Source organism: Chelonoidis abingdonii, chromosome 4, assembly GCF_003597395.2.
Source record: "Chelonoidis abingdonii isolate Lonesome George chromosome 4, CheloAbing_2.0, whole genome shotgun sequence".
In the NCBI taxonomy this organism is placed as follows: Eukaryota; Metazoa; Chordata; order Testudines; family Testudinidae; genus Chelonoidis; species Chelonoidis abingdonii.
In genome coordinates this window covers 81,781,882-81,798,159 of record NC_133772.1, presented here as the reverse complement: position 1 = coordinate 81,798,159, position 16,278 = coordinate 81,781,882, and the positions used below count along the sequence as shown (strand labels likewise).

The following is a 16,278-nucleotide window of genomic DNA, read 5'->3' as shown; positions in this document are numbered from 1 at the left end:
TTTTTGCATTTGTAGGGTGTTTTGACAGGCGCTTAGGAGGGAAGGCTATGACAGCTGCAGAAGTATAAATGGTAGGGTTCTGAAGAAGGGAAGAGACAATGAAGATGACTGGATGTGGTACCTGTGGGATGTACAATATTCTGGAGACGGTACCTGAAGTGCCACTTGACAGATCTGATGGAAGAGAAGATTTGAGGTACGGAGCTGCAGCTAGAAACTAGAGCAGTGGTCCCCAACCTTTTTGTCTGGCAGGTGCCGACAAAGGACCGTGGCAGCAGTGGAGCATCCGTTGAAATGCTGCCGAATTTCTGCGGCATTTCAGCGGCGACGCCTCTCGATGACACCACTTGCCGCTGACAAGTGACGTCATTGAGAGGTGTCGCCGCCGAAATACCGCTGAAATTCGGTGGCATTTTGGCGGATGCTCCACCGCCGGCCAGGATGTGGTCGCATTTAGATGTCCCCGTGAGCACACGGGGACCCCGGAACTAGAGTTTCAAAGGGGATTGGAGCAGATGATGGAGGGAAGGAGATAGAAGGCTAAAAGGAAAACTCAAGACTTGCAAATGCAAGCTGGACCAGAGGACTCTGAGAGCAGACTGCTGGATTAGGAAAGTGGCCAGCGGAAGCATGTGACTATGAGAACAAGCCAGAGGAAAAGACTAGCTAACGAAGGAGAAATAGAGTTAAGGAGCAGGTTTGCTGAGCTGGAAAAGGAAGGGGAAAGGAAGACAGTACCAGAACATGAGAGAGCAAAAAAGAAGAGAAGAGCAGCTAGTCTTACAAGAAGAGAGGAAGAGCCAATGGAGATAGCCAGAGTTTGGAGCCCCAGGAAGATAGAAGATGAACTGAAGAAGATTGCAAATAACAACAGAAAAAAAGACTTGCAGCCAGAAAGAACAGAAGGGGGAAGGCTGGAAAATTGTACCAACAGGAAGGGGTAGGTTTACACTACTTGAGACTCCCTGCTAGGAAGGGCAGACAGGCCTGTCACCAGAACTGATCTGGATCACAGAAGGGTGTGCTGTCTGCTAGGATCTAAGATACAGGATGTGGACCGGAAGCTGAAGAAGATCCTAATGGGAACAGGTAAGAATCCACTGATTGTCCTTCATATGGGAACAAAAGATACTGCTTGATTCCTGCTGGAATGCATCAAGGAAGACTACACCATGTTGGGGAAGATGCTTAAAGAAATGATCTTCAGGTGATTTCAGTGGGATTCTACCTGTCTGTGAGATAAGATTATGATGATCAACAGATGGCTCAGGCTATGGTGTAAGTGAAAGCTTTGGGATGATCAGCTGTTGGGAGGCATTCATGGACAGAGAATTGTTCTTTTGTGATGGACTTCACTGAGTAGGGAGGGAAACAGATATCTGGGATGGGAGATGGCCCATCTGATTAAAAGAGCTTTAAACATGGAAGTTGAGGGAGATGGCTGGGAGATGCTCATGTAATCTTCCCACCTGATTCTAATACAGAGCAGGAGAAAAATCAAATAGGAGAGGATACAGTAATGGAGAAAGGAACAATAGAAGGCAGTAGAAAGGACAACATGAGGAAAGAAAGTGTGAGTACCACTGATAGTAACTGTCAGTTAGGCAATACTGGCAGTAAAATGTACCTAAAGTAAGGAATCTGGGCAAAACCAAGCAGAAACAACTAAGATGTCTGTACACCAATGCAGGAAGCCTGAGTACCAAAATGGATGAACTAGAATTACTGGTGCAGGAAGTAAAAGTAGGTATTAAAGGGATAATAGAAACATAGTGGAATAGTTGTCATGACAGGAATATAGATATTGAAGGATATGTGCCATTCAAGAAAGACAGAAATAGAGGTAAAGGTGGTGGAGTAGCATTGTATATTAACGATGAGGTAGAGTATAAGAAAATTAGAAGCGATAGAATGGATAAAATAGAATCTTGGTCAACATCACATGGGGAACGAAAAGTAACAGAGGCTGCACTGCAACACTGTGTGGGGGCTGCTACAGACTTCCAAGATTTGATTTGGATATGGATAGTGACATCTTTATTATTTTTAATGAAAAAATATTGGAAATTTTGTGATTATGGGAGACTTTAATATGCCAGATACTGATTGGTGAACAAGTACTACTAATAATGGTAGGGCCCAGATATTTCTGGATGTGGTAGCTCATAAATTTCTTCACCAAACAGCCCTGAAATGAACAAGAGGTGATACAATTTTAGATTTAGTTTTGGTAAGCAGCAAAGACCTCATAGAAGAACTGGTCGTAGAGGACAATTTTGGTTTAAGTGATCATGAGTTAATTCAGTTTAAACTAAATGGAAAGATAAACAAAAATAGATCTGCAACTAGAGCCCTTGATTTCAGAAGGGAAAACTTAAAAAATATTAAAGGAATTAGTTAGAGAGAAGTGGACCAGAACTCAAGATCTGAATGTGGAGGCGGCTTGGAATTACTTTAAGTCAAAGTTGCAGAAGCTATCTCAAACCTGCATCCCAAACAAGGGGGAAAAATTGTAGGAAAGGGTTGCAGGCCAAATTAGATGAACAAGCATCTCAAAACAGGTTATTAAGAGAAAGCAGAAAGCCTGCAAGGAATGGAAGAGGGATGGATCAGCAAGGAAAGCTACCTCTTGCAGGTCAGAAAGTGTAGAGAAAAAGTGAGAACTGCCAAAAGCCAAGCAGAGCTGGACCTTGCAGAGGAAATGAAAACCAACAGTAAATGTTTCTTTAGCCGTATAAATAAAAAGAAAACAAAAAGAAGTGGAACTGGTAAATACTAAGGATGGGGTGGAGATTAAAGATAATCTAGGCATGGCCCAACACATAAACAAATATTTTGCCTCACTTTTTCATAAGAGTAATGAGAAACTTGGGGGTTGTGGCAGGGTGGCTAATGAGAAAAGGGATATGGGAGTAGAAATTACCACATCTGAGGTGGAAGAGAAACTCAAAGAAGCTTAATGGGACCAAACTGGGGGGCCTGGATAACCTCCATCTAAGAATATTAAAAAACTTGGCACATGAAATTACAAACCAAATAGCATGGATTTTTAATTAATCCATAAACTCAGAGGTCATATCCTATGATTGGAGAATTGCAAATATAGTACCTATATTTAAGAAAGGGAGGAAAAAGGGATCTGGGAAACAACAGGTCGGTTAGTTTGACCTTAATTGTCTGCAATATCTTAGAACAAGTATTGAAAGAGAGAAAGTAGTTAAGGACATTTTTTGGATAAAATACAAATGGTTTCATAAAAGGTAGACTGTGCCAGACCAACTTGATCTCTTTATTTGATAAATGAGTTTCTAGACAAAAGGAATGCGGTAGATCTAATCAACCTGGATTTCAGTAAGGCATTTGAAACAATTCCAAATGGGAAATTATTAGTTAAATTGGAAAAGATGGGGATTAATATGACACTTGAAAAGTGGCTCAGGACCGTGGTTACAGGGGAGACTACAACGGGTCGTACTGAAAGATGAACTGTCAGGCTGGAGGAAGGTCACTAGTGAAGTTCCTTAGGGACTGGGATTGGTCTTGGGACCATTCTTAGTTTAACATTCTCATTCATGACCTTGGCACAAAAAAAGAGAATATGCTAATGCAATTTGCAGATGACACAAAGTTAGAAGGTATTGCCAATACGGAAGAGGGCGTATCATACAAGAAGATTTGGATGACCTGGAAAACTGGAATAAAAATGGGATGAAATTTAATAGTGCAAAGTCAGGGACTAAAAAGAAGAATTTTTGGTATAAATTGGGGGCACATCAGTTGGAAGCAACAGAGGAGGAGAAAGACTTGGTGTATTGGTCAGTCACAGGATGACTATGAGCTGCAAACGCGATGCAGCCATGAAAAAGGCCTAATGTGATCCTATGATGCATCAGGCGACGTATTTCCAGTAGAGATAGGGAAGTGTTATTACCATTACACGACTTACTACTGAGACCTCATTTGGAATACGATGTGCAGTTCTGGTCTCCCATGTTTAAAAGAGATGAATTTAAACTGGAACAGATGCAGAAGAGGGATACTATGATTGCTCCCTAAATACATCAGAGAGAGGAACACCAGGGAGGGAGAGCAGTTATTTAAGTTAACGGCCAATGTTGGCACAAGAACAAATGGATACAAACTGGCCATCAATAAATTTAGGCTTGAAATCAGATGAACCACCCGAGAAGTGAAGTTCTGGAACAGCCTTCTATGGGGAATAGTGATGGTAAGAAACCGAACATGTTTCAAGACTGGGTTTGATAAATTTATGGCAGGGATGGTAAAATGAGATTGCCTACAATAGCACATGGCCCATCTGCAACTGCTGTTAGCAAATATCTCCAACAGCTGGAGATGAGATACTAGTTGGGGAAGGCTCTCAGTTACTACAGAGAATTATTTCATGAGTGGCTGGCTGGTAGGTCTTGCACACATGCTTAGGGTCTAACTGACCACCTATGTGGTGTCGGGAAGGAATTCTCCCCCAACTGAAACTGGCAGAGATCCTGGGAGGTTTCTGCTTTCCTCAGCAGTGTTGGGCAAGGGTCATATGCTGGTTTGAGCTACAGTAAATGGTGGATTCTCTGTAACCTGAAGTCTTTAAATCAAGTTTTGAATATTTCAGTAAATCAGACAGAGGTTGTGGGTCTGTTAGAGGAGGGGGTGGGTGAGGTTCTGTGGCTTGCAAGGGTAGGTGGTCAGCCTAGATGATCATGATGATCCCTTCTGCCCTTAAAGTCTATGAATCTATGAGTCTATGTGCTATTATTTTTGTTACTCTGTCTCCTCCAACTTGACCCACACGTTTGTCTCATCTACCTGCTTTGCCTTGTCTTTAAGAGTACAAACTCATTGGGGCTTATATGTTTGCTCAGCACCTAGTACAATAGAATTCTGATCTGGCTGGTCTCTAGGCACTACTGCAACATAATGTTAAATAATATTGAATTATTAATTATTATTTACATGATATCCAAATAGTGCTAGATACTTTACAGATGTAGAATAAGGCTCTTGCCTTGAAAAACATATAATTAACTGAAAACATTCCAACAAAATACAGCCAAAGGAGTAGAGGAAGGAAGCAAACAATTGACAAAGGGATACAGAGGGGAAGAAGGAATATATGGAGTGTCAGAAATTAAATACCTGAGTACAAAGATATGAGGAAGGCATAGAAAAAACACTTGGATAAGGGAATGTCTGTGGTGCAGAAAATGAAACAGCAGTGGTGTGGGTGAGTAGAAAATGAGATGCTGATCAGTGGGAAGGATTTTAAATGGTAGTGGAGGTTGGCAACAAGCTCATTGAAGAAGGAATGTTTTGAGGGAAGGGGAAGGGAAATAAATTCAACTAGAATGGTGTGCAGAGCAAAAATTAATTATGGAAGAGTAGAACAATTTAAATGAAGGGGCTGTGAACTGATTAACTGGGGAGTGGCACTCCCCTTGGCCAGGGGAGAACTCCTACCCCTTTCCCTTATCCTTTCTCTCTCTCATTCCTTTCCTTTCCACCATCCAGCTCGCTATCCATCATTTTATTACGCACATTCATTCTGATTCTGAAGGACATCTTTCTGTCTGACACCATCTTTTCTGGAAGTGGTTTTATAAGTATCTTCTTACAATTTCTCGTGTTAATTTTGAGATCAAAGAACCAAGTGCTGACAAGAGAAGCTAAAAGGCAAAGGAAAAAGCTCCTTATTCTCTTTCCTCCAAGAGGATCTGAAGAGAGATTGACAGTAGTAGCAAGGTGTTAGTCAAGTGTATAAACTGCTGATTGCAATTGTCATGATTGTCCAAAATGAATAAAAAGAGCAGAAGCATCTTGTAGACAGAAAAGACAAAAGGCATACACGTTAAAAAAGTTCTTATAAACTAACCAATTCGTATCCTGACCCATGAAGATCAAATTAAGGGGTGTGGGGGGGGGATGACGATATCATCATGAGAGTTTAAAACAAGCTAGCCAAAAACCCTGGAACAAAGTTTAGATGACAATTTGTTAGTGTATTGCTGAGAGAAGTTGAATTAATTATAATAATAATAATGAAGAGTGTACACTGGGGATGATAATGATATAGATGCTTATTACAGTAGCATCAGAGTGTCAGTACCCATACAAGTGCATATATTGGACACGGATTCATCATCTGCTGTGTTAACTCCAAAAGAGTCCTTTCTTCATTTTGTAAATTACATTTTTTAACATATCATGTCATGTCTGAAATACAGACAAATTAGACTATTTGACGAATGGTTTGGCTTATCATTTGTCTGAGGAGACACCAAAAAGTGAAAAATTAAGTGCAACACTGTGCAGTCTCTGCTAACAAGACTAATGTTACAATGTCCAGAGAATTTTTACCGATAATAAATGAGAAAGCAGCTTGCTGTTTGATCAGATCAGCTAGTCCAAGTCTCTCCAAACCAACTGTTTTTCTTTGGGCTCACTAATCTGTAGCTATGAAATATGATAAATTATATTTTTCTGATGCCATCTTAGCTCATTCTTTTACCTTGGAATCTAGTCTGAATTTTTTGGGGATAAGAAAAATATTAAATTGTATTGCCAGACTCTTAACTATGGCCCTCCGATCTAAATTGTCAGAGCAGCTGTCTATCCTAAATGTGGACTTGTCATGTCACGTCCTTCCTCACTTCTGCCTGTTGTTCACTGAAGTTCAGCAAAAGCTATAGTAAAAGTCCTTTTTATCCTACATCCTCAATTTTTGCCCCTACATTGTGGGAAATCCTGACTCTAAACACAAAACATTAGAATTTAGTAGAATCGATAAATGATTAAAGCATAAACAAGCAAAATATGAATGGCTAATACAAATGACACACTAATTTAATACACTCACCAATGAAAAAAGTATTTAAAGAGGCAATGCAACCTGTTGGGGAAAAAGCCACCAAGATTCCAAGACTCTAAAGCAATAATTTTAAGGGATAATTTTAATGAGGTTGGATAATTTATTAAATATATGAGATGATGAAACAGACACAGGTTTCATAGCAATGAACATGGCATCCAAACGAGGACACTCATTGACACAACCCACAATATCTTAATGCTCAACTGAATATTTTGATATTTTGGCTATAGGATAGATCTTATTAAACTCTGTGTCCTTGATAGAATAGGCTCAGTGGCTTTTCATATATTTAATTTTTTTTTTAAAGAACCACTGTATGTCTGCTAGAATAAAACAAAACATCTCCTCTTTATACGCTAGGAGAGCAGGCAGGCAGTACACTTGCAGATACTATTAATGCAAAAGCCTCTTGTAGGTGTGTCTTACCGGTTCTCCTGCACTGCCTGCTGCGTGATGGGAATAACAGATGAGACCCGGGATGGGCTGTTCACCTTTTGCCATGATAACAGCAGAACTGGTGTAGGATGGATGCTTCTAATGTACAATACATAACAGCTATGAATACAGTGACAGGAAAACATGAAACTATACAAGCAAAATGACTGAGAGGGAACAAGGGTGAATACAGGTGGGACACTGAAATGCCAAGTGCTTAGAAATTTATATGAGCACAATCAGTTTAGATCTCAGGTATTTTCTGCCCTTAAAAAATTGCACTAAATACTTAAGTCTTTGGCCATTTCAAAAGAACTATTTGACTTAATTAGACATTACATTTAAATTAATATTAACAAAAATTGCAACTTGCAGTTGATAATTTACATCTCTTTTTGCTTTTAGTCCTGCAAACCTATATGTAATCAGGATTTTTTTATTCATGAGAAAATGATATTAGGTTGGAGGCATCATGGAAACATAATGGCTCAGTCCTGAACTTCGTCTTTTGGGAGCAGGAATGCTGCTATTGTGTTTTAAATAAAAAGTGGTATACTGTCTTTTTGATTTACTTAAAATGAATTTCTTATCTGGATACACTTGTCAACAGCAATTGAAAAACAGCAGTTTAGCCAGTCGTAGGGTGGATGAACTTAAATAACCTTTCACAAGATTCTAGAAACACACAAACCTTAAATATGTATAAATTGAAGGCATGAAACAAAGGTAAAAGATACAGTGCTGCAACTAAAACAATACTATTGATTTGGAAAAACAAAATTATAGAGAAAATAGTATTTTAACCATTTTGACATACTGATATAATAAATTCTTCCAAGTACTATTTTAACAAATTATTGTAAGTCATTTTTCTTTTATAATCCAAAATTTCTAATCCTAGTCTTGGTAACATTTGCCTAATCAAACTGGCTAAAATAATGAAATCTAAATAGTAATGAGACCTATTTGTCACAGCAGAATTCCACATCACTATGCCCCCATAACATGGATGTATATGGGGGGGAATACCAGTAGCCTGGGTAGAATATTAGCTATTCTACAACCTCCTTGTCATATTTTTTTTCCATTTTAGCTTTGTCAAAATCAATATTGTCCTTTTTAACAGAACTTTGTGATAGCAGGAAATGAAGTACCACCTACTGGAGGTAATACAGTCAGGCACTGAAGGTGTTTTGAGTAAAAAAAAATAAAAATTCTAGGACTTCAGAAAATGGTATTGTAAAGTCCACAAAAGCATTAAGATAATAGCAGGGTATGTGTGGTACCTTACAAAGTTTGTGATAACTACCAAAACAGGACTCGCATATTGTTGTGGAGCTGGATGGTACTGATTTTTAGACTAAAATCCACCAGTTTGCAAAAACCAAAAAACAAACATGTTCCTAAAATGCAATTGGCTGTTGGTGGAAAGTACCTGAGATAGAAACCTAAGTGCCCCTTATGCATATGGCTTAGACTCACCTTAGCTGCAATGGCTGCAGCAGTTATATGTGAAGAGGAACTGTCCTCTGTTGAGGCAACTCCACTATCCTTCTTCTCTTCCTCCTCTTCCTCGCACTGTACACCTTTGTCTTCTGTCTGTTTGTGTGGGCTGGTGGTTGGAGGAGGAGAAAGAGGAGGTGGCGGTGAAGGTAGGTCTTCAAGTTCGTCATGTACCTCCTTTACTTTTACAATGGCATCCCGCAAAAGGTCAATGGCATGAGGTAGGGCTGGCAGTATAAACTGAAAACATTCCTATGTACAAGAAGAGAAATGACAATGAAGAGTTACCTACAGACGAAAATAGGGATTTGACTTCTCTTTCAGTAAGGAGTATTTGAGGTTTAGATCAGATTTTGCATCCAATCAAAAATTAATACCCAATTTCTGATGGGAGAAGAATCAAGTGAAAATCTAATAGATTAATCAAAGATGAAGTGGGCACTATATAGTATTATTGATCATAGGATCATACAGAAGAACACTTTGTTGTGCAACAGTTAAAACTGCTAAATTAACCAACCAATATAACAAACATAAAAATCTAGGATATCAACAGTTAAGTGCCATTGTACACACCATCCAGTAACCAATCCACAAGAGTTTATAGAAGGAACAATCATTAGCCAAACCACAGAATACATATCACAAATATCATGTTTTAACAGAGATTAAAAACATAAACAATGTTTATTGTACCCCTATAGTGACTCTAGACTCAAACTGTCCCCATTTTTTTCCTTTCATACCTAGAGAAAGAGTCTTCAACTCCTTATTCACACCATTAGGGGTTTCTATAATCATGCTTTCACATTACTTTTTATTCTTGGACTTTTCCTATGGGCTGGTAGAATGACAGACTATCATTAATGTCATCATAATTTTTTTATAACTCAAGATAATTTTACAGTGACCATATAAAATCTTTCCTCTAAACCTCCCATTGTCCTATGATTTCTAAAAGATTGTAAGAAGTTTCCATCCCATGATTGGAGACAGTGAAAAACTGCAGAAACCCTGTAACTGTACTCCTTGTACCTATAATACCAGTCATAAGCGTGATGCATTGCAACAACACATATACAAACAATACCTATGCATTTAGGAATATTTTAATAAAATTAAAACAATCTAGTTGTCTCAGATCCACAGGACTGGTGCTTTGGCCCAAGCTTTCGAACAGTCTCGAGGAGGAACCCTTTCAGCGTTCCAGGCTCTCACTTGTCCACCAGGCTCAGCCATATGGCTTCACTGCCTCCTTAGACTGGACCTCCTGGGCTTCAGCACTCCTGCTTTACACCGTAAGCTCTGTTCAGCAAGTCCACCTGAGATAGACTCCTGGCAGAGACTTGTACACTCTTTGGGGATTAATGCACCTCAGTAAGCATTTGCAGTGACACTCAAAGAGCTTTGTCAAAACAGTATAGTTTCTTAGTCAACTGGAACATAGCATAGTAAGTCTTTAGGTTAGCACAGAGAACTGAAGGTTAAAGCATAGACCATTCTGGTTAGCCCAGCAAAGCTGTATTGAACCCCATTATTCAAGCTGTGCGTGTGTCTGCGGCCTGGTCTACACTAAGTTATGCAACTTTAGCTACATGAACAACATAGCTGAAGTCGATGTACTTTGATCTACTTACCGTGCGGTAAGTCGATGGCTGACACTGTCCCATCCACCCTGTCTGTGCCTCTCGCCCAAGTGGACTACTGGAGTCGACAGGAGAATGCTTGGCGGTCTATTTATCGCGTCTAGACTAGACACGATAAATCGACCCCCACTGGATCGATCGCTGCCTGTTGATGTAGACAAGCCCTGAGGCTTGGTCTACACTACTTACTTACTTCAGTATAACTACATTGCTCAAGAGTGTGAAAAATTCACATTCCTGAGTGATGTAGTAATACTGACCTTAACTGCCCTTGTAGATAATGCTATGTCAGCAGAAGAGCTTCTCCTGCTGACACAGCTACTATATCTCACGGCAGTGGAGTTATTAAGCTGATGGGAGAGCTCTCTCCTGTCAGCTTAGAGCATCTTCACCAGATGCGCTACAGTGGCACAGCTGCACCAATGCAGCTGTAGTGATACAAATCTGTAGTATAGACCTGCGCTTAGTCTGACCTCCTTGGTCATACTCCAGGTGAGAGCCCTGACTCTTTCCAGCAGCTAACTCTTATCGCCTGCTTCACACCTCCTAGTCCTTTGTTTTCAAGCTGGGCAACGTTGCTCAACTTCCCTGCTGAGAAATGGGGAAATCTATATTCCTCTGGATCACTGGTTGCTAGGTGTCAATGTTCTGATATTGTCTTCTCAAATGTTCCATTGACATGGGGACTAAGGGCCAGACAGCTAGATGACATCCATACCCATGTCTCTTAGGCTCTGTCTACACTACAAAATTAAATCAACTTAAGTTACATTGATGTACAGCCACTACAGTAATTAAACTGCTGCTGCATGTCCACACTCCTTGTGGCGCCGGTGTGCATCCACAGTAGCAGCATTTGCATTGATGCAGAGAGCAATGCATCGTGGGTAGTTTCCCACTGTGCACCTTGTCACCATCTAGCACGGGGTGGTTTGTGAATGGTTTCCAATGCCTCATGGGTGCAAACGAGTTGCATACTCAGCATCCAACGTTCCAAAGTGATGAAGAACCACAAAGCGCTGAAGTATGAAAGTCAGTCTGAAAACAAAAGGGGACAAGATCTGGTATGAGAACTGATATAACACTCTTGGGTGCCCCTTCAAAAGTTCTGCTTGGGGCCTCCCAGGTATCTGTGTGGACCTATTAGTGGGGATGATGAAAAAGAGGGCGGCTGCCTGTGCTTACAACTCCAGCTTTGTTTCTTAAACAGGTCTTGGCGCAGTGGTGGAGCTGCGAAGTAGACCTGTTATTGAGGTCTGAAGTACTTCCTCAAAGGTACCAGGGCACAGTGGCCCAGAGACTTGAGAATGGCCCTAGAATCCTTCAGGCCATGGAATTTTGTGTCCATCCTTTCCGAGAAGAGAGATGTTCCCTCAAATGGAAGGCTCTGAATGGACTGCTGAACCTCTGGTGGTAGGCCTGAAGATTGGAGCCAAGAGCACCTTCGCATGATTACTGCCAATGCCATGGTTCTAGCAGCTGTGTCAGCTGCATCCAGGGCAGACTGGAAGGAGGCCCTGGCTATAGTTAGGATTCCTGTGTGAACTTCTGGGAGCAGCGAGTCCTTGAATATAGACACAAGGTCTCAGATGTTATAGTCATACTGCTCATGCGAGACCTGCTAGTTGGAGATGTGGAGCTGTAATCCATCAGTAGAATAAATTTTTCTGCCAAATAGGTCCAGCTTCTTTGAGTCCATCACCTTCGGGGTCACACTCTGCAGCCCTTGCCTGTCTCTTTTGTGTGTTGCTGCAACCACAAGGAACCCACGAAGGGGATGGGAATAAAAGTATTCATACCCTTTGTTGAGGACAAAGTACTTTTTCTCTGCTCTTTTTGAAGTAGTCGGGGGAAGGGAGGACAGAATCTGCCACAGGGATCTAATTGAACCAGTAATAGCCTGGTTAAGGGGTAGGACCACCTTTGAGAGGGCTGCTCTGGCCAAGATGTCAATCAGGCTGTGGGAGGATTTTTTAAGCACTTCCACTTCCAGCTGTAGGTTAGACGCCATCCTTTTCAGTAGCTCTTCATGAGCTTCGAAGTCATCCTGAGGCGCCGAGCCACTCAGCTCCAGCACAGCTTTGTCTAGGAAGGAGGAGGAAGCCGGAACCAGCAGGGGAGCTTCCTCCTTTTCTTCTGCCCGAACCATAACACATAGCCCCAAATCCTGAGCATCAGTACCATGTTTGGTACTGAAGTCCGAGTCGGGTGCCAGATAGTGCAGTGGAGGGGCCCTTCTCTTGGACCCCACTGAGTATAAACAGCTGGAAGATGTCCCAGTACTGAGGGAAAACCCCATGGATTCCAAAAAGGCCATTGGACCTGCACAGGCCACTGCCTACTGGACCAAGCACCTGGAGGGGCACCTCCACCGGGATCCAACGGAACATAGGCTAGGTACTGGTATTGACCCCTTGGCTGGGTGCATAGTTCCACCTCTAACTCTGATGACAAGTCGGCTTGCGGGGATCATGGGTGGAGGTACCCCTTGCTTCCACCGACCGATGCCGAGGGTCTGAGGAACGGTGCCAGAGCAGGGAAGCCTTTGCCGACATCAGCAGAGTCTGTTTCCTTCTTGTCAGTACCAGAGGACCCTGTGCCGAATAGGAGCTTGGGGCACCATGCCCCCTTCTGCTTGATATCCTCGCCAGTACTGGATCTTGCTCCGCAGGGGTCAGCAGTACCAAGACTGCCATCAGGTTCCTGGCTGCAGTGAATGCCTCTGGGACGGACAGCACCATGAAGCCGCTTGTGCTATGATATCCCCCCAGTGTCAAGTGGTTGGTCCTGCACCAGACTCAACAGCACCTGTGAGCATGGAAGAGCTGATGTTGCTGCTTGCAGGGTGGAGACAGAGGAGTGGCTTTATGCAAGTCACACACCGCTACACTCCCTGTGTTTGACCTTTCTCAAATCTGGGGAACATCCCCTCTTGGACTGCAGCTTTTTGTGTTTCTTCCTCAGCACTAATAAAGGGGAACAGTGTTTAGAGACGCACTGCCAGAGGAGCACTCCGCACTCATGGCGAGGTATTTGGTGCCAAGTCTGACCAGCTTGGCTCCAACGCCAATGTGAGTGTGGCTTCCATCAGGATGGACCTTGGTCTAGCTTCCCTGTCCTCCTTCATACGAGGCTTGAACTGGCGGTAGACCTGGCAACGCTCTCGTACGTGAGCTTCCACCAGACACTTCAGACAGCTGGAATGTGGATCGCTCACCAGCACTGGCTTGCCACAGGAGGTACAGCGTTTGAAGTGCATATAGGGGAACCCGAGGCACACATGGGATTCATAAAAATATTACAGAAAATTCCCACTTTGTCACACTAGTACTTTGTGTAATTTGAAAAGAATGGGTCGGTGTGGGTAGGTATTTGACTGGCAGTGTGATGGGGTGGCCACAGAGGAGAGCAGCTATGTGGCAGAATGGCCATAGGAGCAGGGTAGGGAGGGGAGAAGACAACACTGCATTTGTTATATTTGGTGCTCATTTTTCAAGTTTTCTTTGTAAATAGAAATGCAAAAGCAAATCTTTTTAAAATGAAATCTCCAAATCTGAAGCATCCATTCAACAACAAATAGTTGCCAGGAAAAACGGTTAAAATAAATATTGCCAGAAAATAAAAAATGATCACATTAACAAAATAAAAAATAGCCCATCCTTTTAGATGATGCTAGACTCTACACATGAATCAATTTGCCAGAAAGATTAAAAAAGTCACAAATGGTGCATTTGAATTACAATTCAAGCTAATTAACAGGTTTACTTCTAAATTCTTTGAAAATTAATTCTGTACTCAGTGTAAGTGCTTTAACTTAGGTTAGAACACAGATACACTACATTAAACATATATACTAAAAATAATCTTTAAACTCTTGCTGCTGTTTCTCCAAAAGTACTATTTTTTGAAAAACAGCCTTGGAAATACCAAAGCACACAACTCTCTTTATTTAAATAAATTCTAAACCTCAGAAAGTGAAACAGGATATAAGTGGTGGACAAGGACAGGAAGTTGTAAGCTGATCAAAAATGAAAAGCAGTGAATGTTTGAGGAAGTACACAAAGAATTATTAACACATTAGAAAAGTAAACAGGCTGTTTTGGGGAAAACAAAGCAAGCAAACAACCAAACAAAACCCAGTTTGGTTTAAGTATTGACAAATAGGTTCCAAAAGAGAGTTCTAAATCCCACGCTATTTGTAGTATTCAGAACTTTTACTGGCAAACATTAAAAACACTAGGGGGCAGAATCTCTGCTAGTGTAAATTGTCATAGGCCCAATGACATCAGTGGGCTTATGACAATTTACACCGAGTGTGTACCTCAGGGTGATCTGTCCTTCTGTAGCTGATACAATGGTTTAAGTTAAGAAATAGGTTGAAATTAGGTTTTGGGCCTAAGTTAGCCTAAGTGTAGAGGAGTATGGGAAACTGAATTTGCTAGTGTGAGAAAGTTAAAGATAAGTTGGACACAGAATATAATAGGAAAGTAAGAGTTAGCAAGGACATGTCCCAGGGTTATTTTGCTCATTACGTTTAGGCTATAACTAAGTAAGGTTTTAATTAGTGTTTTTGAGAATTGTGAATGTTTATTAAAATGCTATCTATACTGATAGTATGGGAAGGACTTTGGTGCAGATGTTAATTGAAATAATGTGTAATGTAAAGAGCCAATGAGAAGGTGGTTGAAGTACAATTATAGGAAAGATCAGTTTAATGTTAATTAATATTATTATAGCTTATAAATGGAGTAGTTTTGTTAAATTGTCAGTGAGCTCCAATTAATATCAAAAAGTTACCATTAGGTTCTAAGATTATAAGTATTCGGTGTCAGTGGACTGATCATCCATCAATACAATATTTAATCTTTGGGCGCACGTGTAATTGTTGTACAGTGTTAAGTAGCAATTGCATGACTGTTTAATTAATCTTTTTTTTTTTTTTTAACAGTTTGGTTGTATCATTCAAAGTGTCACTGCATGATCCTCTACTAAATACATTTTCTGCAACCAGCCTAGTGGCTCGAACCTGAAAACTAAGATGGATTTTATTGCACCCTTATCTTTAACAACTTAACACTAACTGAGAACATTTCAACATAAAAGTTAAAAAGATTATATCTCTTTCTTTTGTTGAGGCCATATTAAATAAAGGAACGGGGCAGGCAAAAAGTAGGAGAAATCTCCCACAAATCTTAATTGTGAGGCACACTGTAAAAAAGTTTTCTGAACAGCACATCCCAGCACCACTTATATCTTTCCTTTTGCTCCCAGATCTTATACACCATCACTGCAGAGAAGAATGTGCTGGGTTTTGGCATTCAGTCAAACACACTGAGTGCTCTCTAAAGCCAAGTGGAATATTCAGTGTGCCTACCATTACTTAGGCCTGGTCTACACGATGCGTTTAAACCAAATTTAGCAGCATTAAACCGATTTAACCCTGCACCCGTCCACACAACGAGGCCCTTTATATCGATATAAAGGGCTCTTTAAACTGATTTCTGTACTCCTCCCTGAAGAGAGGAGTAACGCTGAAATCGGTATTGCCATGTTGGATTAGGGTTAGTGTGGCTGCAAATCGACGATATTGGCCTCCGGGCGGTATCCCACAGTGCACTATTGTGACCGCTCTGGAAAGGAATCTGAACACGGATGCACTGGTCAGATAGACAGGAAAAGCCCCGCGAACTTTTGAATTTCATTTCCTGTTTGCCCAGCATGGAGCTCTGATCAGCACGGGTGGCGATGCAGTCCCAAATCCAAAAAGAGCTCCAGCATGGACCGTATCAGAAGATACTGGATCTGATTCGC

General features: G+C 41.2%; 1 protein-coding gene across 28 annotated transcripts in view; it reads right to left on the bottom strand.

Moving 5' to 3' along the window:
• Window positions 1-16,278, bottom strand: part of GPHN (gephyrin) — a 648,985-nt gene that overhangs the window by 217,426 nt on the left and 415,281 nt on the right. For 15 of the 28 annotated variants that reach the window (XM_075065364.1, XM_075065351.1, XM_075065350.1 and 12 more), the window contains 2 exons: window positions 8,801-9,073; window positions 7,310-7,417 (listed from right to left, as the gene is read on the bottom strand). In XM_075065364.1, the coding sequence (XP_074921465.1) occupies window positions 7,310-7,417; window positions 8,801-9,073 (381 nt within the window). The remainder of the gene's footprint in view (window positions 1-7,309; window positions 7,418-8,800; window positions 9,074-16,278) is intronic. The other 13 variants (XM_075065357.1, XM_075065361.1, XM_075065363.1 and 10 more) reach the window with 1 other exon arrangement.